A 26,656-nucleotide genomic window follows, 5' to 3' on the forward strand; every position below is an offset into this window, starting at 1 on the left:
TGGTAAACCAAATATAGATATCTACAGGATGACTTCAATATATTCTGTGAAATCTTGAGTGGCGCCTCTGACCTGTATGCTACTGCCTATTGCAGCAGGAACTGATTTACAGATTTATGATCTTGAGAATTAGTTTTCTTATTTGTATTATACTTATGACAGTTGGTATTAGATGTTGCCTTCTTTCCTAACACATGTATACTCTCCATATTCACCTCTATTTTGTTTTTTTAAATAATCTCTCTGTGTAACGTGGGGCTCAAACTCATGACCCACCCTGACATTAAGAGTCACATGCTCTATGGACTCGGCCAGTCACATACTCTCCATATTTACCTCTATTTTAAGTAACAGTAAGAAAAAGGTAGCTGTGATCAGTCTCTATGTCACTGGATTAGTTACACACACGTTAGCATGGATTAATCTTTTTTTAAATTAAAAACAATTTTTTTTTAGCGTGGGTTAATCTTAAAGCAAGGCGATCTGATACTAAAGTATGGCTTACTCTATTTCCTGACTCATTCCACACCTTCTGACAAAATCCTTTAATAACCAGTTTCTTAGATATATTGACTAGAATGGTTTTTATTTGATGGTAGGGTGAAAGTCTGCTTGCAGCTGGCCATGTGATTGATTGACCGATTCATAAAACTAATATTTGCTGAGTATTTATTCTATGCCAGGCACTCTGTTGGGTCCTGGTGAGTAAGACACACGGAGTCCCTGTTCTCTCGAAGCTTATATTTTAATGAGGGAGATAAAAAAAAATCCCAAGTAATAAGTTAGCAATTAAGATAACTAAGATAATAAATAAGTAAATAAGATAATTCTAGAGAGTGTTAAGTGCTATTAAGGAAAATAACTGTGTGTATCAGTAGAGAATAAGAGTGAAGGGACCCACATTAGACAGGATAATTAGAGAAGGTGAAACTGAGGATGAGAAAGAGCCAAGTAAAGAGTAGGGGAAGACAATTCTAGACTAAGGGAGCTCCATGTGCAAAGTGTATAAGGCCTAAAAGAAGAAGACCAATATAGCCAGAGCAAGAAAGCAAAGCTGAGAGCAGCATGAAATACAGATTCTTGGATAGCGGATCATATAGATCCTTTCAGGCCACTACAGGAGTTTAGATTTTTAGTCTAAGTGCAACTAGAAGCCACTGAAGCAAGGAAGTAAAGTAATTGTTTCTTTCTAAAAGAATTATTTTGGCTACTGTATAGAAAATGGAATGGAGAATAAGAAAGAGCGAAAGTATGAAGATCAGTTAGGAGCCACTATAGTAAGTAGAAAACAGGCCTGACCTAAGGTGATGGGAGAAAAGTGGATGGATCTGAGGTAAGATGATATGAGATATATTCTAAAAATTGACTCAAAGAACTCACTGAAGGTATGGACAGGTGGAAAGGAATGCATCACTTGTGCACTGTTGGTGGGAATGGAAACTGGTGCAGCCACTTTGGAAAACAGTACGGAGGTTCCTCAAAAAGTTAGAAGTAGAACTGCCCTACAATCTAGCAATTGCACTACTAGGTATTTACCCCAAAGGTACAAAAACATGAATTCAAAGGGATACATGCACTCCAATGTTTACAGCAGCATGATTTACAATAGCCATATATGGCAGCAGCCCAAGTGTCCATAGATAGATGAACAGATAAAGAAGATGTGGTGCATATATACACACATAGTGGAATATTACTCAGCCATAAAAAGTATGAAATCTTGCCATTTGCAACGATGTGGACAGAGCCACAGAGTGAAATGCTAAACAAAATAAGTCAGAGAAAGACAGGTACCATAAGATACCATAAACTCACATATGGAGTTTAAGAAACAAAACAAAATGAGCAAAGGGAGGAAAAAGAGAGAGAGAGAGAGAGAGAGACAAACCAAGAAACAGACTCTTAATTAGAGAAAAAACTGGTGATTACCAGAGAGAAAATAGGTAAAACAGATGATAAGGATTAAGGAGGGCACTTGTGATGAGCACTGGGTGATGTATGGGATTGTTAAATCACTACATTGTACACCTGAAACTAATATAAAACTATATGTTAACAAAACTGCAATTAAAATAAAAACTTAATAAAAAAATTGAATCCTAGGTTTCTAGCTTGAGATACAGGGTATTTGATGTCCCATGTACTGTGTGATAGATGGATTGTGCTGTGAACACTTTTAGGACCGTAAGTATGAGAAAAAGGGTGTTGACAGGCATACAAACATACACATTGATAGAACCCATCCATTCATTACCTTTTTAAGAAAAATCACATCCTCTCTAGCATTGCTGGAGGGGGTCGGTTGGTATATTTTGTGCATGTAAATCAATCCTTAGTACTAACTGAACCAAGGGGAAGCAATCAACGTATGGTTCTGCCAGTGTTCTACTTATGAATGGCACCAAAATTGAGCTAACCTAGTGTTCTCTTTCAGGAGCCAGAATGGAAAGCAAAGAAAGACCAGAAAGCTGATTTTGAGGTAGGAGGAAGCCCACATGCAATGGCAGCTGAGTAACATTACTGTGTAAGCACTGGAGAGAAGATCCATGAATATCTGCTGTTCAGGTCTCTAGAATTACCATCTGGCTCCACTCTCAGTGAAAAACTGTCCGGTTTTGGCTCTTGTTTGAGATTCCTCTTATTACAGATAACACTTAATGAGGCCTTATGATGCTTTACATACATTATTTAACTTTCATGATAACCCAAATTAGGTAGGTGCTCCTTCTCGTCATTTTTATAGATGAGAAAACTAAGGCTTAGGAAATGTTAAGTTAACTTGTCCATAGTCCTAGTTAATGGCAGTCCCAGGAATCAAACCTGCATCTTGTGACCCAGTGACTTAATTGCTATGTTACAATGTCTTCCTTAATGCTTGTGTGCTTCCTTAAAAAAATTCCTTATCCTGAACTAAATGAAATGGGTTTCTGTTCCTTTTGTTCAAAGGAGTCAGATGAAACAGTGCCTTAAAGCTGAAGTATGGCTGCCTACTATATCTTGCCCTTCCTTCCATGCCAACAAGCTCCCTCACATAGTTGTCTTAAGAAGACTGAATAGAACAAAATATATTGCTGTATTGTGGGTATTTTGAAATGTACATGTAAAAAATAGGATGATATGTTATAATTATAAATCCATATCCTTTCTTTTCCCTCTGCTTTTGAATACTTTAATATATAATAGAGCTATAAATACAAATGTGAAGGGGCGCCTGGCTGGCTCAGTTGGTAGAGCATGCAACTCTTGATCTTGGGGTCGTGAGTTCAAGCCCCATGTTGGGGCTAAAGCTTACTTAAATAAATAAACACATACAACTCTGAAAAACCAACTTCCTCCTCTGCCTTCTGAAAAATTAAAAGAGCTCTGGTGGTGCTCTCTTATGTAACAAAACTTCATAATCTACTATTTCATGGCTTAAAGACTTAATTAACTCAGGGCAGAATTTGGCTTATAACTACATAGCATTTCAAAGGCAAAGAACCACAGCTCTCAGGGACGCCTGGGTGGCTCAGTTGGTTAAGCGTCTGCCTTCAGTTCAGGTTATGAGCTAAGGGTCCTGGGATTGAGCACCGCATCGGGCTCCCTGCTCAGTAGGGAATCTGCTTCTCCCTCTACCTGCTATTTCCCCTGCTTGTGCTCTCTGATAAATAAATAAATAAAATCTTAAAAAAAAAAAAAAAAAAGAACCACACCCCCCCAACATCTTTCACCATCCTTTTTGACAGTCTGTTGCTTCTAGGCTTTAGAAGAGGTCATCCCTCGGATTATCATTATTTTTACGAGTCATTTAGGCAGATTGGGGCAGTAGTACCAGAGGGCATGAGAAGTTTACTATAGTGCAGTGAAGAAATGATTACAGCTATGAGAGGAAGACTAATTTTACATTTAATGGTCAAGCTTATTTTAAATAAAGTTTTCAATTTTATGTTCATCATCCCAGGTGAGTGATTTTTTTCGACTATGATGTTTTCCTAGCCATTTGCAAGAGGGCAGGTAGACTGTTTATATGAACACCTTTCATCAAATTTAATAGCTAGTTCAGTTTCTATAGAAGGTAAGCAACCCCTCAGTCTGACCTTTTCTTTTACACAGATGTACATCAACTTTTATCTTTAAGATGATGACTTATAGCTGCTAGAATATTTTAGATTCTTCTTTAATGAAGAATGGTATTTAAGAACAAGGGTGGCATTGACAGTTTTATGTGTCTAGGTCATGTTGTGCTACAAAAACATTTAAGTTTAATAAAGATGTTAATAGGATATTTTTTTCTACAACAACATGTGTTTTAAATATTTTATAATTGCTTTACCACTTCTTTAAAATTGATTTTTCAGAAAAATCACATACTTTTTCTTCCTATGAGTGCAGATCACTGTCCCTTTACATTGTGTTCTGCTGTTAGTCTAATTACTAGAATGAGAAAAAGTCTGGAAAACCTTTACCCATTAAATTCATATATTTAACAAGTCACAACCTTGAAATCTTGCTCTACCTGAAAGCACCATTAAAAGTGCTTGACTATTGTTACTAGAGGAAATTTTTAATAAAAGCTAATTAAGCTACAAAACTCCCAAGCGGCTAACTGATTTTAGGGGCTAAATTTCTGGTACTTCTAATTATCCTCTGATGGCTTTACTTAGTGTTTCACAACCATGACAGATGACAATGAAAAGCTGCAGTGAAATTCATCCACCCTGACACTGTGCTAAGCACCGGTTTCTCCCTCTCCAAGTTAAATCAATACTCTGTTTGAGTAAACACATTTACAGCTTTATTAGGATGTCTTGCTTGTTCTGTAACAGCTACTTGAAGCTGTGGTAACAAATCGACTCAACTCAGTTAAACCTAGAGAGCTGGGTAAGAGGCCCATCGATAAGGTTGTTATAAAAATAAACTGCAGGAGATCAGAAAGCTGGAGCAAACAGTCTGGTAAATGTCAATATTTTCCTTTACAGAGGATGACAAAAACAGTGAGATCATGTGGAAAGTCTTTTTTTTCCTCCCTTAAAAATGTTTCTTGTTTCAATTGGATAAGAGCATTTCTACTTTTTGTGTACAACTCTTCTGAATGAAATTTTTGCTTCCTAATTCCCATGTGCATCCAGAACAGGAAGTTCATGTAAATATTTGGTATTTTCCCTGCCATTTCAGATTCTTTATTTTCCTTCGTATTTAGAGGTTTATTTTGGTCGTCGGTGACTTTGTAAAATGACCTTATTCAAGTTATCTGGAGTACCTGCGTGGCTCAGTTTTACCTTCTTTTTATTAATTAAACAAAACTTCTGTCATCTATGTTTGGGAGGTCATTGCCATTGTAGTATTGACTCTTGCTATAGTATCTGTGAGACCTGATGTTGTACTTTCCGAATTAGGCCTTTCGTATTTATGTATTTAACAAGACCAAACAGCGTTCGCTTTAGGCAGGCCACACAACCTCCTGACTTGTGGTAGTACATAAAAATGTCTGCTACCTATTAGGAGCAAGCTTCCATAGTGGCAATAGCCCTACCAAACAAGAACTCGTATACCCTCTTTTAGATGTTCACAGGTTGCTCAAAGGAGTAACATCTGGCAGGAAATTCCCACTTCAATTTGGCTAGCTTAGACTACCCAGATGTGACAAAGCAATGGTTTCCCCCAGCGGAAAAGTGCTCTGCATGTAAACTCTTTTTCTTTCGTTTTCTATGTGCTCTAGTTAGTAAAATTTTATTTTGTTGTGCTTTGACTCCATGTTGACTACCAACTAGTCATGAACTCAAGTAACACGTTATGACCAATATGCTAGAAAACACAGATTTTTCTGGAAAAAGAAAGTCAACAAACATTACATTTTGAAATAACTTAAAAAGCTACTTTGCCTGCCAGGGTAAGGTCTGACTTAGTAGGTATTTGCATAATGAAAACCAAAGCCTAAGTGGTGTCAGATGGTGCAGTGACTGACACGGACAGGAAGTCAATTCAGAGCAAAGGCTCCTTTGCAATAGCTCAGCACCACACATCCTCCCACACAAAGTGAGCAACCGAGCAGCACGGTGGAACATATAGGCAAGTGGCCAGTGCTATAACTATGAGGGTAACTTATTTCCTTTTTCTGGTGACTGAAAATGGAAACCTGTCAAATTCTATTAACATGGCATGGGATACTGCATGCAAATTAAAAAAACCTCCAAACCCCAAAACTTTTAAATGCCCCCAATTCAAGAAAGACCCTGAAGAGGACCACGAAACAGTATGTTCTACTCATATAGATAAGTTGCCCTTCTGCCCCAACCCCTTTCAAAATACTGCTTTAAAGATCACTCCTCCCCATGAAACAGAAATGTACAAGATCAGGTTAGAATTTGAATTTTCAACCTAATGTGTGATCTCTTGATGTGGCTCCCAAAATAAAAGTGTAGCATATGCTTCTGTTTATAAGTTGAAGTCAAACATCTTGGATACCCACATGCCAAGAAAAAGTACATCAAAGGCTTCTATCCATTTGGGATATTGACTCTTGACCTATATATTTCCAAGAGGCCTATGTAACAGATTGCTCAATGGACAACTTTCATTTGGGTTATTAACATGTATAATTACTGGACCATGAATTAACGAGTCAGGAGATCTGGCTCTTCTATTGCATATTTACAATTAACTCCCTTTCTTTGGGACTCAGTTTCCTTATCCATCAAATGGGGACTTCTGAACAGATCATGGTTTTCATACCCAATATTGTTTTGCTCCAGGAGTTATTTTATGGGCCACCAAATAAAATGTAGATAAGGCCAAATGAGGATTTGTTTAATCTCCTTTCACTCTGATTCAGATATGAGCGCATCTGAAGAACAGTTTCATGACTGAAAACAGTTTAAAAATCTGAAAACCAGAAAATGTGATTTTCAAAAATATTCCCTTCCAGGGACGCCTGGATGGCTCAGTTGGTTAAGTGTCTGCCTTTGGCTCAGGTGGTGATCTTGGGGTCCCGAGATCGAGCCCCAGATTAGGCTCGTTGCTCGGTGGGGAGTCTGCTTCTCTCTCTACCTGCTATTCCCTCTGCTTGTGTTCTCTCTCTCTCTGACAAATAAATAAATAAAATTAAAAAAAAATTCCCTTTCAGCACTAACATATTAAGTAACATAGTTAATATAGTCTTTAGGACAAGGTCATAGGTGCTAGAATGAGATGATAACAAGCTTATTTACGTGAGCTTATTTATGCCCTAATTCATAAGCAAGATAACTAATATTGTTATTATTTAACTCAATTGAAAAGCTGTTATTTGATCAACTGACAATTCCTCAAAGCAGGGTGGTTCTAAAATTTTAAGAGCATTTGATGAAAGAAACTGGTTTTTAATTTGCCGTCTGTTTCATGGACTAGAATAAAACAAACATATCTCATCTCTATAAAACGTCAATGTTAACTGGATAATTAAGTGAAAAATAAATTAAGAGCCTGTGTTCATACCACAGACTTGAGAATTCATATATCTGAAGTGAGAATAGTTGTAAACTTAGTAACTCTGTAGCTAATTTTTGTTTTATTCAGACCTGATAGTAAATAGCTTTACAATATCAGAGGTTATGTGTTACACAAATTTCCATATAAGAAGTTTGGCAAGTTGTTTCTAATGACTTATTTACCAGGACTAAGACTTCTGTTAGGTCCCTGGGTCAGCCAGGCTATGCATCAGCACTACGAACATGATTTTATTTATTTTGATTTTATTAATTATAAAGCCAATAAAAGGTACATTGTACCAATTTCAAACATAAATGAGACAAGATTTAAAACTGAATATATTTAGCTTCAAGAAAACTTACAATATTGCTTCTACCTTTTTTCATCTTGGTATTGGCTGATAAAATCTGTTAGGTCATAGATAGGCATCAGTCTAAGGACTAGTGTTTAGAAAACCATTTGGTTATTCCTCCTGCCTTGGAGAGGAAGATATACTAATAGAGCAGAGTATAACAAAAGAATGAGGGGTAAGAACTCTAGGGTCAAACTTTGAGTTTGAATCCAGGTTTTCACTGTGATTTTGGGCATACTTAACCTCTTGTACCTCTGAGACTAGAGGACTGTCCACCTGACCCTAGGCCCAGTTACCAACCAACAGATTTGTGGAGCTAAGTAAATGGTTGTTGTTTTAGGTCACAAAGTTTTGGGGGTGGTTCATTATGCATACAACTAATACATGTTATATGAATCAGACAGATAGGGTAGGTAAAATGGACCAAATCCATGTAATAGCAGCTGGGGCCACTAGTAAATTCAAATTAGTTCCATTTGACTCACAAATATTCTAGGCCAGGAAACTGATACACGTATATTTTGCCATGTCACAATTCTAAGAAAATTAATTTTGCTTCTGACATTTTCTCGGGTCCTCTGCCACTAAATATAATCTTATAAACATCAACATTGTTTTCTTGGAATTAACATTTCTTAGTAATCTTCACATATAGGAAACTTAGGTTCATATTTGAGCTTCAGGGTCTGATAGTCTGGATGGCTCAGACTATCTTTGTCTTATCAAAACCTCCACAAGACAAAGTCCTTTGAATTCCATTACCTATCTGTAATTGCCTCTAGGTGGAGGCCATCCAGGACACTAGATCTTTGAGGAAACATTCATGTTTGGAGAGATTCCAGACTTTACAACTTAAAATCATCCAGTACTCCACATGAACTAAAGTTATTTCTCTTTTTTGGTCATGGTTGGTTATTTCGCTTTTTTGAGAAGCGTCTTTACCTCTTTCAACCAACAAAGACTTGAATAATCTTAGGTAATATTCTTGAACTTTGTTGCTGGTCCCATATCAGCTTTTCTAATAGCATGTCATGAAGTGTTCTATGAATGTGTAAGGTGTGACTCTCCACTTCCATGAACTTGAGCTGATGTCTGTAGTGAATTTCATATTCCTATTGATGAAGTCAATTTTATACCTCATTGATGGTTTTAAGGAAAATTGCTGCTTAAGAGATAAAATACCAAAGATGTCCTACTTAAGACAGGGACAGATATTATAATTAAGAGACAGGATAAGGTATTATTGTTTCTTTGGGTGTGGGTGTGGGATGGGTAGGAGTATGCAGTTCTCATCTTGGTCACAATCAAATAAATCCTCTGCATACAAAGGTCCTATGAAAGTTCTGATTTTTGAGTGAATTAGTGTGAGAAATAACATATTTAAGTTATTTTCTAGTTTTCTGAGTTGGACAGCTAAGAAAAGAGGTGGTGCAGAAAAAAAAAAACAACAACCCATAAGAATTCCACACCACTTTTTTGCAGAGCACAATTTAGCAGCAATAAAGAAGAATGGGAAAGTAAGCTACACATGTTTGGGAGCAAACAAACAAGGTGAGACTAGAAAATACAAAGATAATTTAGAGAATCCCCATGACTCTCCGAAGTATAGCCATGTGCTACATGAGAAGGAAATAGCATCCTTGTTTTAGAAACTTAAATCTTCTTTAACCAAAAATTTTTTTGAAAATGAATTAGAAAGTAACATTAATGCTTCTTTTTATTAGATGGGAAATAGGATAATTATTTACATTGGGATTGCTAAGTGGCTTTAATAGTCATGTGTGTGCTGTAGGTATTATCCTTTAGGGTTACTACATTTTCCCTGCTAAACCTGTCATGAGAAACTTAAAAATAAAAAGTATTAGAGGTAGGTAGCACAGTTACTTTACTGTCATTCAAAAGAAACTGTTCTAAGCTATACATGGCTCTTAACCACATTTAACGAAGCTTTTTTAATCCTAAGAATGTTGGTCCTTGGGTGAGGTCTTCAGTCTTTTATCTGAGAGCTATATATATGTGCTTGGGTATAATCTGTCAAAGGCGTACTCACTTTAGTCTAAAGATGATTTGTAGGTCTAGTCCATATTCCTACAGCTGCCATAAAACATACAACTAAATCATATTAGATTAACACAGGCTGGTATTGACAGCCCACTGGGAACATATTGATTAGGTCCTCTTTCATGTTATTTGTTATGATTTTTCTTCTCAGTTTCATTTACTGGGAAGACACAGGGGAAGAGATTTCACCAGGAACAATGACAGTGCCTGTCACAAAATGTTCTCAATGTTTCCATTTGTTACTATGGCAGTGACAAAGAGGGTTCCAAATGAAAAGGCAGACCTGCTGTGACAAAGCACAGCAGGACAACAGGAAGAAATTTTCTCCTGACCTGGGAAATTAGGAAATCACACTTAGAGATTACAGAATTGTCTCCATTTCCAAGGGTACAATCGTAGCACTTGGGCTTTGAGGGAGAATGTGAAAAGGGTAGTTCCATCAGGCCTGGCTACGGACAAATAAAGGACAAACGTTACAGAGTGCTTAAGATCTCCAAATAGAATGAGAAGGCATAGTTGTAGAGGCTAGAGGGAATTGTCACTGTTACTGAACCCCTGAGATGGAACAATGAATTTAATTTATGTACATGTGGGGTACTCATTTTAAAATTATACGTGAAAATCTATGATGTACTATAGTTCTATATCTCTTATGTGGCTAATGAGAACACATGGCACTCTGGTACTGGGATATGTAATTAGCACATGGTAGATGAAGTGATGTTTTATCCAAGAACTTGAAATTGAGACTGGAATACAGTTATGCAAAGTCACGAAAGACAGAAATACTCTTCAGCCAGCAAAACTTGGAAGTAATAGGAGAAATATATTCTCTATCTAAAGATAGAATGTGTCAATCAGAGAGGAGATATGTTAATCAGGCAATAAAATAGAGCAAAGAAAAAGAAACTACATAGTAAATGCAAAGTTACCATTGCCTTTCCATCCATATTCAAGGTAGAGAAGTATGTTTCAATAGCTGGAGTATTTCCAATCCTAGTAGAAAGGCTTTCCTTAGTATAGAGATGGAAGTAGGGGTTTTAACCAATGGATTTTTTAGTATTTCCAACTGATAAGACCATCTCTATTGTAAGATGGAATGCATTAGCTTGGTGCTATTAAATGGTTGATTCATATAACTCCTTGTATTTAGATTCCATGCTGACCCAGCAAGTTTATGATCTGTCTTTCTGTATCTCTGTAGCGCAATCAATTCTACTGCTTAGCAAAAAGCTCCTGGTTCAAACTCACCAGGGACTATAGTTCTTCGATTAGTTTCCCTTTCCCTTTCTCTTTTTTTCTGCAACGATCTTACCCTAGAGTCCTCAGAATCCTATCAGATAACAAAAGCTCCTGTTCAATACATGAAATCATCTATTCAGATAATAGAAAGATTCTCTTTGGCAAAACCCAGCTTTGGTTAGTAAGGCTGGTCTGTGGCTCTCAGTCCTAATGATGAGATTCCCCTAAAAGTTGAGAGAAGCAATATAGTACAGCGAGTAAGAGCACTGACTCTGGAACCAGACTGCCTGGACCAAATTTTGGCTCTGGTACTCTATAGCTATGAGCCTTTGTGCAAGTTACCTAACCCTTCTGTGTCTCAGTTTTCTCATCAGTAAAATGGGGTTATTAATAACCTACTACAGGGTCTCCTGGGTGGCTGAGGAGTGAGTTGAGTCCAACTCTTGATTTCAGCTCAGGTTGTGATCTCAGAGTCATGAGATTGAGCCCTGCTTTGGGCTGGGTCTCAGTGGAGTCTGCTTCTCTCCCTCTCCTTTTGCCCCTCCCCCTGCTTGTGCACGCATGCTCACTCTCTCAAATAAATAATTAAATCTTAAAAAAAAAAAAAGCAGCCCTACTTCAGTGAGCTTTTATGAACATTAAATGAGTTAATGTATGTACTGAGCTTAAGATGCTTACTGGCTAGTAAGTGCTATATAAATGTTATCTATTGCTATATCGTATGGCTTGACTTACATAGAATGTGCTAAACATGCCAACGTAAGTATTTCAATGCTAAAATGACATTAGAGTCTTCATGTCATTGTATGACTCAGTCTTTCAGGATCTGATTATCCTGGAAACTGATCAGAGTAGGGTTAAAGTGAGAAAAATGGCTACCAGTAAAGTCCTGCCTAGTGTCAGCCTGCCTTCCACTTTCTCTAAAGTGATTTCAACAGCATGTAGTGAAACCCAGTGTTTGGAGCCAGGGTATGATGAAAGTGAATAAAGCTAGGAAGCTGCCAACATATTACACAAGGGGTTGACAAATTAGAGCCTGAGGGCCAAATCCAGTCTGTGGCCTGTTTCGGTATAACTGGAGAGCTACAAAAGGTTTTTACATTTTTAGAATGTTATAAAAAACCAAAACCAAAACAAAAAGCAAGCAAGCAAGCACACAAATAAACAAAACAAGAATAATATGCAATACAGCTTGTATAGGATTTGCAAACCTAAAATATTCACTATCTGGCCCTTTACAAAAAAACTGTTTGTGGCTCCCTATTCCACACTCTCCCGTTACTATTTACTTCACTATACCCCAACAATAAATACATAGGTAGATAGAGTGAGATAAAAAAGAGGCTGAAAATCCTGTAATAGAGAGCCCAAGTGCTTTGGTGAGGTAGTTCATTTATTATCCTTACCACAATACACATGGGTAGCTAGCTGTTCCTACCTTAGTACCCTAAGAATGACTTCTCTCCCTCAGAAAGTCCATATGTTCTTACATAGTACTGGGAACATTTTAGGTAGTTAGGTGTTTGTAAAGGAGTCTGTTTTTGCAAGGCTAGGTGGCCCAGGACCCAAGGTAGTGACTAATTAGGTCACCATCATATTTATGACGGCCTCACAATGTACCCTACTAAATATTAAAAAAAAAATAGAATACTTACTGTTTTAAATATTTGAACTTAAACAATGTACACACAAGGAGTAAGTTTAAAAGTTATGTACTAAGATTCCTGGTTTAAACAATTTTACACGAGAAATCCATAGTGTTTCCTTAATGTATTACAGAATTTAGCTCAATTCTGGATAAGACATTTTTAGCATACATGGATTTATAGGTCTGAAGTATGGCATAGGAAAAACAGCTGGAAGACACTCTAATCAATGATTAAGTCTTTCAGAGCAAAGACACAAAAGATACAAGCATGACAGTAAAGTAGAATGTTATCTGTCGTATGTACTATTTCCACAGAATAGGGCATGGAGCATGTCTATTGGTAAACAGCTCATTGAAGAGTAGGCATGAAGTTTCAAAGAAGGAAATATGAAAAATTTATGTTGGTGAAAAAAAAATTAAAACAAAAGAATATCTATATTTGAAATACTATGTTAAAACCATCACATAATTTAACTTTCCCATGAGAAAGATAATTTGAATTATCTTCCAAGGAAAGGAGGACAATGGTCAATTCTATTTGCCTTTGTTCCTTGTCCAGCTTGATGTTATAAGAAACAGAGAGAGATCAAGAGGGACTCTTCTGGATTATCATTCAGGAATCGAAAGCTTTCTAGAGACCACTGTCTAGCTTAACTACACTTAACTTGAAGGGCTTTAGACATATCAAAAGAACTTTTGAACCAGATTTTAGATCAATCTAATTCATCAAGCCAAGAATCTTCTGATTGTCTTCTTATTTTTGAATACTCATTCCAAAAAAGTCTTAGTCCTGATAAATTGTGCCAGTTCTTACTAAGTCTGAACCAGACAAAATTTTAACCCTTCCTAGTACATTTATAAACATTTAACTATTGTGTTAGAAACAGATGTTGCAATCAAATGATATAATCCAAACACATCATCCTTAGTTAATATTCATCACAACTTGTTTTAAACAACAATGTGTTAACATTTAAGCCTGAAGGCCTAAGAATACACTACATACTGTGCTTGATACAGCTTGTTTATTCAATATTCTCGCAGGCACAATTAATTTTGTGAAAATGACCTGGGAACAGCACAACAGCAAATTATCTTTGAGCCCCAAATAAGTATTTTTCCTGTAGTAAAATACCCTCACGATACTCACAGTGATAGTAGCATATGGAAAGAACATTAGGAGTTAATTATTTAAAAGAAGAAATTATTAAATTCATAAATCTTGGCTATGTAGTAGAGGCAAGGGTTAAAGAAAATGTTTGACTTGTAAGTATGAAATAAATGAATCTGTACCTCCAACAAATGCATCTCCAGCTCCATTGGTATCAACAATTTCTTTCTGGTCTTGATCCAAGACAGCAAAAGCAGTGACTTCACTTTCTGCAAGCAGAGCCAACGAAAGGCAGATTGACTTCTCTTTGTAACACTCAATACAGAAACTCATCTAGTAAAGTTTGAAGCTCCTTCATCATTCATCATTCAAAGAGTGAGATAACATGAGTTCCATATTCTGTACATGAGTACTTGGGAACCAAGGTGCAAAGTCATCTGTAAACAATGGTTTTTTTGGGTAATTTCCAGCATACAGATACTGCATATGTTTTGTTAGAGTTATACTTAGGTAGATCACATATTTTGGGAATGACTGTAAACCACAGCAGTACCTTTTTGGACAGTATAAATACTTGCACAGAAACTACGAGTGAAAGAAAGTGTTTGTAAGGACTGGATCATGGATCTCTAATAAAGCTTCAAGCCTGACTGCATTCTTGGCAGTGAAATCTTGGATACAGTTAAGGAGCTGTAAATTTAAAATATATAAATAACGAGTCTTGGGTGTTTCTCTACAGAAAATCACAATGGCATAATAAAAACATAACTACTATTCTGTTATAATTCTTCATTCCAATGTTAAGAATTACTGATTTTACTTGGCTTATTATTAATAACCGTATCTGGTTACTTTTTACAAAGGAGTTGCTATTTCCTTTAAACTATCTGTCAACTAGCAAAAGGGAAAGCTAGGTAGAACAAAACGGACAGTGCAATGGGTTCCTGTCTTATAGCAGTCTGGACCAGGGCTTGATTGTTTTGATTATAAAATAACCTAACACAGTACTTTAAGCTTGGCACATGACAGTGGAATGGAGTTATTTGTGATGAAATTTGGCCCAGAGGACATCTGCAAAAGATCGGACAGTGCTTTTTATTAGTGGCTGGAACTTCTTTTTTTTTTTTTTTTTAAGATTTTATTTATTTATTTGACAGAGAGAGAGAGACAGCCAGTGAGAGAGGGAACACAAGCAGGGGGAGTGGGAGAGGAAGAAGCAGCCTCCCATCGGAGGAGCCTGATGTGGGGCTCGATCCTAGAACGCCAGGATCACGCCCTGAGCCGAAGGCAGATGCCCAACGACTGAGCCACCCAGGCGCCCCTAGTGGCTGAACTTTTGAAATCACAAATTTGCATCCCTTATGTGGACAGAATGTGGCCAAAAACTTGTAAACTTCAGTCTCACCTAAGATCTAGACAGAGGGAAAAGGAGATACTGAGCACCTTAGGGTCTTAATAAAGAACCTAAGAATCTCAACAAGCATATTCTGTCTTCTGTTACCTGGTACTAATGGATACTTTCAACAAGAGATAAGCACAGTTATGATAATTAAAAAAAAAATCCTACTGGAAAGACTGATATTTAAGAAGAGGATTCTTCACTAAGTGAAGGGTCAATCCCTTTTGACCATATGACTGTAGAGGTAAGAAGATTCCATATCAGAAGTATCTATTTAGGGGCGCCTGGGTGGCGCAGTCGTTAAGTGTCTGCCTTCGGCTCAGGGCGTGATCCCGGCATTATGGGATCGAGCCCCACATCAGGCTCCTCCGCTGGGAGCCTGCTTCTTCCTCTCCCACTCCCCATGCTTGTGTTCCCTCTCTCTCTGGCTGTCTCTAACTCTTCAAAAAAATAAGAAAATAAAATCTTAAAAAAAAAAAAAAGTATCTATTTAAATCCTTTGAAGTAGCTAACTTTCCACACTTTGTAACACCAGGACCTACACAGTAGTTCGCAGGATTTTGGTTAACTGGAAGTTAAGGCATAAATACCCAGAATTAAATTTTCTAGGGAGTATTCAGTACACACTGCTACACAGGCAAAAAGAAAAAAAAAAGAAAAAGAAAAAAAAGAAAAAAAGCAGACTTTATTAGAAATAATTAGGAAAGGGCTACAGTCTGATTTAGGAAAAAGGACTATACCATAAATATTTATAAAGAAATCTGATTTTATTACTTCCAAGTACAAGTCATACTATAAAGAGAATTAACAACTATAAAGTCAGAACAAACAGCCACTAAATAAGTAAAATGAGCTAAGTTAATGACGCTATTACCATTTATAATAGGGTTACATTATGTAATAATAAAATATGTCTATAAAACACTTTAGGTAATGTAAGTGTTAATATAAGAATTAATTACTGGATTATAGATTTGAAAAATAATTACATATAAATGGGAAGTAAGCCATAATTAGATATAATTCCTTGAGTTCTTTGTTTGAAAAAGTCATGGATTTTTGGTTGGATAAATCTTTATTTATGAATAGAACCTAATTCAAAATAGAACAGATTACTTGGAACTTTGTTCTTGAGATTCATGACTTCTTGGTCTAAACTATTGAAAATTCTAAATGAATGCAGTTTTCTGGATATACGTGTATATCTTGAGATGTTTTATCCTTAGGTGACATAGAAGTTCAATTTCTTGTAATAGAAAGAATTATTTTTCATCTTTTCTTTTTTTATGTTCAATTAGGCAACATATAGTACATCATTAGTTTCTGATGTAGTGCTCGACGATTCATTAGTTGCATATTACACCCAGTGCTCATCATCACATGTGCCCTCCTTAATACCCATCCCCCAGTTACTCCATCCCCCCATCCCCTTCCCTTCTGTAACCCTCAGTTTGGTTCCCAAAGTCCAGAGTCTCTCATGATTTGTCTCCCTCTCTGATTTCTTCCCATTTAGTTTTCCCTTCCTTCCCCTGTGGTTCCCCGCAGTACTCCTTATGTTCCACATATGAGTGAAACCATATGATAATTGTCTTTCTCTGCTTGACTTATTTCACTTAGCATAATCCCCTCCAGTTCCATCCATGTCGATGCAAATGGTGGGTATTCATCCTTTCTGATGGCTGAGTAATATTCCATTGTGTATATGAACCACATCTTCTTTATCCATTCATCTGTTGAAGGGTATCTCGGCTCCTTCCACAGTTTGGCTATTGTGGACACCTTTTTTTAGTTGTGTTTGTTTGTTTTTAATTTAACCTTTTTGAACAGGTAATGCATACATATAGTTAAAAAATACAAATTTATTAAAAGGTATCCTATAAAAAAAACTTTCTCACTTCTTATCTCTTGTTCATCCAGTTTCTAATTCTACTGCTTTCCAATACGGTTATCACAGTTACTGCTTTTCTGTATATCCTTCCAGAATTTCTCTATGCATATATAAGTAAACACATTCTTATTTTTTTTAATTCTTTTTTTAAAAAAAATATTTATTTATTAGAGAGAGTGAGTGTGTGGGAGGGAGCAGGAGAGAGAATCTGAAGCAGAATCCTTGCTGAGTGCAGAGCTGGATGTGGGGCTCACTCCCACAACTGTAAGATCATGACAGGAGCCAATACCAAGAGTCAAACCTAGACTCAGAGGCTTAATGACTGAGCTACCCAGGCGTCCCTCCTCTTTTATTCTTAAACGAAAATGTATCCATCTGTGCAGGCTGCTTTGGACCATGTTTTTTCACTTGGAAATCTTTCTATGTTGATAAGCAGAGAATGTCTGCATTTTTATCGCTGCATAATAGTCCATTGTGTGGATATATTATAATTTATTTAAGCAATCCTTTATTGATGGACTGTTAGGTTGTTTTCAGTCTTCTGTTATTACACACAATGTTGCAAAGCACTAATTCTTTTATTTTAAATAGACCCTAAATTTAATTATTTTACTTAAAAGCCAAGTCAATAATCATTCCTACTTTTATAGGGAACTGACATAAGAAAACCAAACTGTTATACAAAGAGCATGAAATATGCCTGTGTCAAAGAAGAGGAAAAAAGTGAGAATCCAGGAAATGCTTTTCTTTTCATTAGGATACACATACCAGGATATGAGCAAAGACACCCTGCTCAGACTGCCCTAATAAACAGGGTAATGAAACAGATGACAAATTCTACTAATAATAGAGATTTATAGAACAATCCTAATTAACAAGGACTTTTGGGGAATGAAGAGCTCTGGGTTAATTTAATTTTCTGGTTAACTAAAGAAAAAGCAGAAAGTCTTTTTTAGTTAGAAATCTTTCTAAATGTATTAATATAATAATATACCATGACACCCCTGCTTTAATTAGTTTAGTTTATTGAACTGAATGAAAATTTTCTTTGATAAGAGAGAATACTATTGCACATGTTAATGTCATTATTCTGAATATCAATTCTTATTGTAGCTCCAAAGGTGTAAGTGCTTTCATGAAAGGCAGGATAAATGGAATGGTTGGAGGAACACTGGATTAGGACTCAAAGGACCCATGGTTTTAGTCTGGTTTTGGTTCAGCTACTTTATTCAACAAATGCTTATTAAGAGCTTATCATGTGTCAGGCACTCAGAGACTGGGAATATAGATGTGAATAGGACAGACAAAAACCCTGCTCTCATGGGACCTATATTCTAGTGAGGATAGACAGTATACAAGAAACAAACAAACAAAAAATGAACAAGATAATTTGAGATAATAATAAACACCACAAAGAAAATAAAAGGATGATGTGATGAAGTATGACTGGGGAGGCAAATTACTGTAGATGGGAGCACTTCTCGCTGAGGAGGTGATATTTGCTTTGAGATTTCAGTAGCAAGAAGGAGCCAGCCATGTGAAGATGCAGGTGCAGAATATGCAAGAGCAGAGGCTCTAGGCTAGCAACAAGCTTGGTGAACTAAGCTTGTTTAAGGTTAAGAAGCCCCTATAAGTAGAGTGTAGTGAGTGTGGGGAGATCAAGAGTGTGTGTGTGTGTATGTGTGAGTGGGGGTGGTGGTGGTAGAATTTCATTCTATGTAAAATGGGAAACCACTGGAAGGTTTTAATTTTTTTCAAAGATTTATTTATTTATTTTAGGGAGCACTCGTGTGGGAGCGAGATGGGGTAGGGGGAGGGGCAGAGGGAGAGGTTGAGAAAGCCTCAAGTAGACTCTGTGCTGAGTGCAGAGCCTAACATGGGGCTTGACCTCAGGACCCTGAGATCATGATCCTGAGATCACAACCTGAACTGAAACCAAGAGTCAACACTTAACTGACTGCGCCACCCAGGAACCCCCATTGTAAGGTTTTAAACAGGAGAGTGACATGATCCCATCTTTGATTGAAAAAGATTATCTGGTACCCTTACACAAAATGGACAGAATGGTGGGGGTTGAGAGGAGAATCAATGATGCTACTTTTTAAGACCTTGCACGAGTCACTATGTTACTTACTTTCAGTTTTATTATACTAAGAAGATGAGATGAGTGCCTGGGTGGCTTAGTTGGTTAAGTGTGGAACTCTTGATTTCAGCTCAGGTCATGATCTCAGGGTCATGAGATTGAGTCCCATGTTGGACTCTGCTCAGCCGGGAGTGCTCTCTCTACCTCTGTCCCTCCCCCTGACTTGCACACATGCATGCTCTCTCTCAAATAAATAAATCTTAAAAAAAAAGAAAAAAAGAAAATGAGAACACTGGTTCTAGCTATTTTCTGTAATTCTTATATGGATTAAGTATTAACATTATGAAAGCACCTTTTCAAATATAAAGCCCTATACAATTTTTAAAAAATTATTAAATATAGTTTAATACTCTTCATTTCTAATGCATCACAACACCAAGATTTTGCTGCTTAGGATCTCTCTGTAGAAACTATAGAGAATGCAAAGGCTATGTTTTTCACCCCTTCTTATTTATGTGTTTGTATGTGTAAATGTAATACTTATCACTATATATTGATACATAATTTTATAAGGTATTCTTAGGAACTTATTTTCTTCAATCAGGTAACAAGTATTTGTTGAGCACTTGCCATGAGCTCCTTATACTCTGCTAGATCCTTTGGGGGAGACACGGGAGAAATATTAAGACATCATCTGTCTTTTGAAATATTTTATAATCTAGACAGAAAGAGAAATCTAGCACATGTGAAAGAATCTGTGAAGTATCATACAATGTAATATTCATTATAACTGCAACAGGAGTTCAAAGGAGGAAAGAAACAATGTGAGTTTAATTGACTGGAGATGGTTTCATGGAGAAGACTGAACTTAAGCTGGGTTTTATAGAGGTGGATAGTGAAGAGGAGAGGAAATAAAGGTATATATATTCCAGGAGGCAGAGAGAAAGAAAGAAGTTTATATGTTAGATAAGGAAAGAAATAATGCAAGATGGGTGGGGTCCAGTCATCTCTAGGAAGACAAACGTTTGGATTTAATACATCAAACGATGGGATGCAATTGCAGGCTTTGAGCTAGCAAAGTGACACGGAAATGCTTACTGTGCACTAAGTACTGCAGCAGGTGTTTCATATACTTTTATCATGTATTTCTCACTGCAATCCCACGAGTTAGGTATTATTGACCTGACTATATAAATGAAGACATTGAAGCTCACAGAGGTTGTCAACTGCATAGGGTCCTGTGGGAAAGGATTTTGGGACAAAAAAAAAAAAAAAAAAAAAGAGAGAGAGAGAGAGTAAAATGGGATTCCAAAGTTACCATTTGAGCAACGTTGCTATCATTTTTTTTTCTGAAAAAAAGGGTGATTATGGAAAAAAAACAAGATTTTGATTAAGCAGTATATAGCAGCTAATTGACATTTAAATTCCCATTCTAAGCCCTGTACTGATAACTAAATTTGACCAAATTAAGTAGATAAATACTCCTCAGAGAATAGAGGCAGTATAATATTGTATTAAGAATATAAATCAGACTGCTTGGGTTCATATTCCCAATTACTAGTAAATTCCCATTTACTAGCTCATCACCAAGTCAAACTCTCTATGCCTCAGTGTTCTCATGTGCAAAATAGGGGCAATAACAGTAATTATCTCACAGTGTTTCCTTGAGGCTAAATCAGTTAATACACGTACAGCACTTAGAGCAAAAGTTGGCACATAGTAAGCATTTAATGAATAAATGGACAAGAATATTATTAATCTTAAAATAAGACTCTTGGGTATAGGGGATTGAGATCCACACTTAAAATTGCTGCTACTGAAGGCATGGTTTTGATATGGAGCACTACTATCATTGTTTGTAGTTAAAGCCTCCCAGTTTGTTCGTGTTTTCTTTGAATTTTCTATAAATGTTTCAAGTAAATGTCAGTTAAAATCTTCAGTGCTGAATATAGACAGGTAAGAGAGTAGAAGAGTGTTTGCTTTGAATATGAAAATAGTTTTTCAGAGAAAAGTGACTGAGGGGGCATCTGGGTGGCTTAGTTGGTTAAGCATCCAACTCTTGGTTTCAGCTCAGGTCATGACCTCATGGGTCGTGAGATCAAGCTCTGCATTGGGTTCCATGCTCAGCAGGGCCTCTGCTTGAAGATTCTCCCCCTCTGCCCCTCCCTGCGCGCACTCTCTCTCAAGCAAATAAATAAATCTTAAAAAATAAAAAATCATAAGAAAAGTGACCAAGAAAACAATGATAAATGGAATTACTGTTTTAAAATCTTATTTCCCCTTTGTTTAGTGTCTGCCTCCCTCCCTCTCTTCCTCCCTTCCTTCCGAGGTTTCTGATACCTTTAATAGCTTCACTACTTGAAGCATATCTCTTTAACTTGACATAAAGCAGTTCATTCAAACTGTTCTCTCTCTGCTTTTTTCTATGCACTTGCTCCATTCTCATATCTATAAAAACTGGTTTCCTCTGTGGCTTAGCTCATATGTCCCTGGCCATCTATAGACTGCCTAACCTTGTTGAGATTCCTAGCTCTGATTCAATCAGCTGTGCCCAGGGAAGCAGCCAGGGTTCATGGCACAAACCTTGGCTACTTAGGTAAGAAGGGCTACAAGAAAGGCAACTTGTCTGATGATCTTTAGTACCCAGAACTATGCTTTGCGCATTCTAGGTGCTCAGTAAGCATTTGCTGAATGAACAGACTGATTTTTCATGAGTACAAATCTGATCATGCTCTTCTGTTACAAACCCTTTGATGGTTCTCTATTGAAGTCTTAACTCTAGGACATGAATCTAGCCTACTGTTTAAACCTTATCTTTTACCATTTCCTGAGCTATGATTGTTTCTCTGTCGTGCTCATAATTTTTCAAATGTGTCATGCTTTTTTTTTTATACCTATGTACATACCAGCTTTACTGCTCAAATCATCTTTCACTATTAATTCCAAAACCCAGGTAAGGTTGTCTTCTTGGACGCAGTCCCTGACTTCTCAGGGTTTTGCTTAGAAGCAGAGCTAACTGCTTCCTCTTTTATGCCATCATTTATAACCTTCACATATCTCTAAGAAAGGACTTATCTTATTTATAGTTTTACTTATTTACAAGCATTTTTCTCTACTAAACTATGGGCTCCTTATGGACTTAATCATAGTCCCAATATGCAGTAGGTGCTTGATAAACATTTATTACTGAATGATTATTTCTACTAGATTTTAACTTCTTTATGACTGGTCTCTTTTTCATGTAGTAGAGTATGTACTCATGATGTATTTTCTGAATGATTTTTGAGTAAGTGGTACCTAATTACAACATATTTCTCTAGGTTAGTTTTAGTAAACCAAGTAAACTAACGGTTCTAGTTGTCCACGATCCTGTTTTTTAGAGTTATTAGGATCTAATCTAGCATTCTAAATGCTTGTATGAAAGGAAATCATACAAGTACTTGAAAATCAGAGGGTAATATGTTATTTCAATAGTGAATAAGTTCAACCTTGTGTAACTTGTCCTAAAAACCTTTCCAGATCTAACTGTGCTGAACACATCCTGGAGAAATAATAAAAATATATGATTGGCATACCTTCAAGCAAGTTGCTATTATTCAGAAATGAAGACACTTCTATGATTCAATAAACCTAGGTTCAGATCCTGTTTAAAGATAGAAGGTTCTGATATAAGGACTTGGAGTTAACTCTTAGATTGGATCAAACCAGGGCAATCAAATGGATCATAGTGACAAGGGTGGGGTTCACCTCATGAAGACACCATGTAAGTCCAACCAACATCTATATGTATGTGATCCTTCCTTATAAAGAAATTGTAGGCTGTTAAAACTAGAACAGGAATAGGCATTTGTTACATAATCTGGACCAAGGTATCACGGTTATGAAAAAACAGAGTGACCAAATATCAACAGTGTTCTTAAATTTTGTGTGTGTGGTTTAGTCCTAATCACTGCAGTAGGAGGATATAGGACATTACTGATATTCTAAATGTACCCCTTCTTAATGTCATGTATTTCCTCTGAGTACAATAGTGAAGATTTTCAAAATGATATGCATATGCAAAGTTGTTCTCTTTTATTAAGGCAAAAGTGATCGATGCCAGTACTTCTTTCTTTTTTTTTTTTTTAAAGATTTTATTTATTTATTTGACAGAGACAGCCAGCGAGAGAGGGAACACAAGCAGGGGGAGTGGGAGAGGAAGAAGCAGGCTCCCAGCGGAGGAGCCTGATGTGGGGCTCGATCCCAGAATGCCGGGATCATGCCCTGAGCCGAAGGTAGATGCTTAACAACTGCGTCACCCAGGCGCCCCTGATGCCAGTACTTCTAATCATGGACTTCCCATCAGTAAGATTTCTGTTTGAACTGCTGACAGTGGGAAGGGCAAATGTTTATGAAATTTACAAAAGAAAAGCTGCATCAGATATAAGGGGACCAGTGTCTCCTTTTTTCTCTTCATGGATTAGAAGAAATCATAGAGTAAGAAAGCAATGCTGAGATATCACTGATGTTTTAGTGCAATCTGGTTTGCGGGGATGATAATGCTTCAAGGTAATGTCATAGATATATGCTGAAAAAATGTTTTAAAAATATTCTATACTGTACAATAAAGTTAAAGTTCCTCAAAGTATGAGGTCAATTTCATTGGGTGCCTTGACAAACATGGATAAAAGTTATGAGTACTATCTATTGTCCAATAAACTAAATTGGAATCACAGATAACTTGACTACTGGCAGTATAGCGATAAACACCAGTAAACAACCATTTTACCCAATTTAAACAGAATACTTTTCTTTATTGAGTCATTTGCCAATCTCTCTTGCACTTAAAAGTAGATTAAAATGTGTAAACGTATGGTTAATTACCTGTTAAAAAAACCCTCTCAAGTACCATATTTTATAATGCCTTTAAAGGTTGGTTGTACTTCTCATCATTCCTTCTGAACAGAAGTTGCAGCATCAGATTTTTAAAAAGTTACAGGAATAATTTAAGGATCATACTCATGCCTATCAGGATATTAAGAAGAATGGCATAACTCTATTTATGAAAATGATAAAGACCGTGTGTCAAAGCAGGCTGGCATTTGTCGTCCAAACACTGTGCCAGTTACTGCAATTCCTCTCAGAATTGGTCCTACTAAGGATCCTTAGCGGGTGCTTATGTTTCCCTCCCCAAGGTATCATTTTAAATGTCTTTTTAAAGTCACCAAATAATTCTCACCCTCAGAGAGAAGAGAAGCTGTTAGGTGTTAAGTCTTTACACTTTGCTAGTTATGTTGAACTACTAATAGTTCTTCCATCAAACAATACAAGGATCAGTATCTTTCTTTCTCAGACTGGAAGAAGGTGGCAGACAATTCAATTTAGTAACACCACATTGCATAGCTATTATATCATGTAGCTATTTATACTCTAGTCTATGTAATTGGCACCTGCTTGACTTGGCCTATTCATAGATGACAATACTATTTGTACTTCCTCAGATGACCCAAAGACAATATACAAATTGGTCAAGCTATAGAAGTCAGTGCAGCAAGGCTGGTGTTATTACTTGTGTGGTATGTGAAGTTTTAATGTTGGTTACATCTGGACAGAAGAGATTTGTGCGGTGCTAGTTAATGCTTTGAAAAGATAAAGTCTTGTACCCCTAAAGAAGTAAAATAAGCAAAAACAGCCTTACAGGGCAGATACCCATTTGTTCATTCTTTTCTTTTCTTTTTTTCCTTTGAGTGAGGGAGGGAGGGATGGAGAGAGAGAGAGAGAGAGAGCAAGTAAGTGTGAGCAGGGTAGAGGGGCAGAGGGAGAGAGAGCATCTCAAGCAGGTTCCACACCCAGTGTGGAGCTTGATGCAAGGCTCGATCTCATGACCCTGAGATTATGACCTGAGCTGAAACTAAAGTAGCATGCTTAACTGACTGAGCCACCTAGGTGCCCCATTTGTTCATCTATTTTATTTTATTTTATTTAATTTTTAAAAATTTTTTATATTCTTTTTCTTATTTTAATTTTTTTTTTTTTTTTATATTATGTTAGTCACCATACAGTACATCCCTGGTTTCTGATGTAAAGTTCGATGATTCATTAGTTGCATATAACACCCAGTGCGCCAAGCAATACGTGCCCTCCTTAATACCCATCACCAGTCTATCCCATTCCCCCACCCCCTCCCCTCTGAAGCCCTCAGTTTGTTTCTCAGAGTCCACAGTCTCTCATGCTTCATTGCCCCTTCTGATTACCCCCTTCTTTATCTCTTTCTTTCCCTACCGATCTTCCTAGTTCTTATGTTCCATAGATGAGAGAAATCATATAATTGTCTTTCTTTGCTTGACTTATTTCACTTAGCATTATCTCCTCCATTTGCATCCATGTTGCAGCAAATGTTGAAATGAAAGTTCTTTCTGATAGCTAAAGTATATTCCATTGTATATATGGACCACATCTTCTTAATCCAGTCATCTGTTTGGGGCATCTCGGTTCCCCCACGATTTAGCTGGTGGACAATGCTGCTATGGAGGTCATATGGCTCCTTCTCTTCACCTACGTCTGTATCTTTGGGGTAAATACGTATCATAGCTGGGTCATAGGGTAGCTCAATTTTTAACTTTTAGGGACCTCACACTGATTCCACAGTGGCTGCCACGCATTCCCACCAAAACAATGTGCGGAGGGATCCCTTTCCTCATCCTCTCCAGCAATTGTTGTTTCTTGCCTTCAATCATTTTTGCCATTCTAACTAGCGCGAGTGTTTTACTCTAAATTGGTTTTGATTTGAATTTTCCCTGATATTAGGATTTTGAACATTTTTTCATGTCTGTTGCGCATTTGTATATATCACGAAGAAAGTGTCTGTTCGCATCTTTGCCACCCATTTTATGATTTGTTTCTTTTCTTTCTTGTGTAATGAGTTTGAGAAGTTCTTTGTGTAGATCTTGGATACCAGTCTTTTATCTGTAGCATCATTTGCAAATATATTCTCCCATTCCGTGGGCTGCCTCTTAGCTTTTGACTGTTTCCTTGGCTGTGCAGAAGCTTAAACTTGATGAATCCTCGGTTCATTCTGCTGTTTCTTTGCCTTTGGAGGATGTGTCATAGGTTGCTTTGGCTGATATGTAGAGAGTTGCCCTATGTTCTCCTCTAGGATTTTGATGGATTCCTGTTCTGCATCAAGGTCTTTCATCCATTTGGAGTTTATCTTTTGGTGTGGTGTGAGACAGATGGTCAAGTTTCATTCTTTTGCATGTACTGTCCAATTTTCACACCGCTCATATTTTGAAAGGGCATCTTTTCCTCCTGATGTTTTTCCTGCTTTATCAGGTGGCTGCCAATTGAGCAGGGTCCATTTCTGGGTTCTCTATTCTGTTCTATTGGTCTATGTGTCTGTTTTTGTGCCATTACTATGCTGTCTTTGTGATCCCAGCTTTGTAGTACA

At 37.0% G+C, this 26,656-nt stretch overlaps 1 protein-coding gene across 5 annotated transcripts in view; it reads right to left on the reverse strand.

Annotated features, from left to right (window-relative positions):
• The window catches only part of ADK (adenosine kinase), a 518,777-nt gene that overhangs the window by 19,087 nt on the left and 473,034 nt on the right, over positions 1 to 26,656 (reverse strand). For all 5 annotated transcript variants that reach the window (XM_008696067.2, XM_008696069.2, XM_008696071.2 and 2 more), the window contains one exon: positions 14,043 to 14,129. In XM_008696067.2, coding sequence (XP_008694289.1) covers positions 14,043 to 14,129 — 87 coding nt within the window. The remainder of the gene's footprint in view (positions 1 to 14,042; positions 14,130 to 26,656) is intronic.

Source organism: Ursus maritimus, unplaced genomic scaffold, assembly GCF_017311325.1.
Source record: "Ursus maritimus isolate PB19 unplaced genomic scaffold, ASM1731132v1 scaffold_7, whole genome shotgun sequence".
NCBI lineage: Eukaryota > Metazoa > Chordata > Mammalia > Carnivora > Ursidae > Ursus > Ursus maritimus.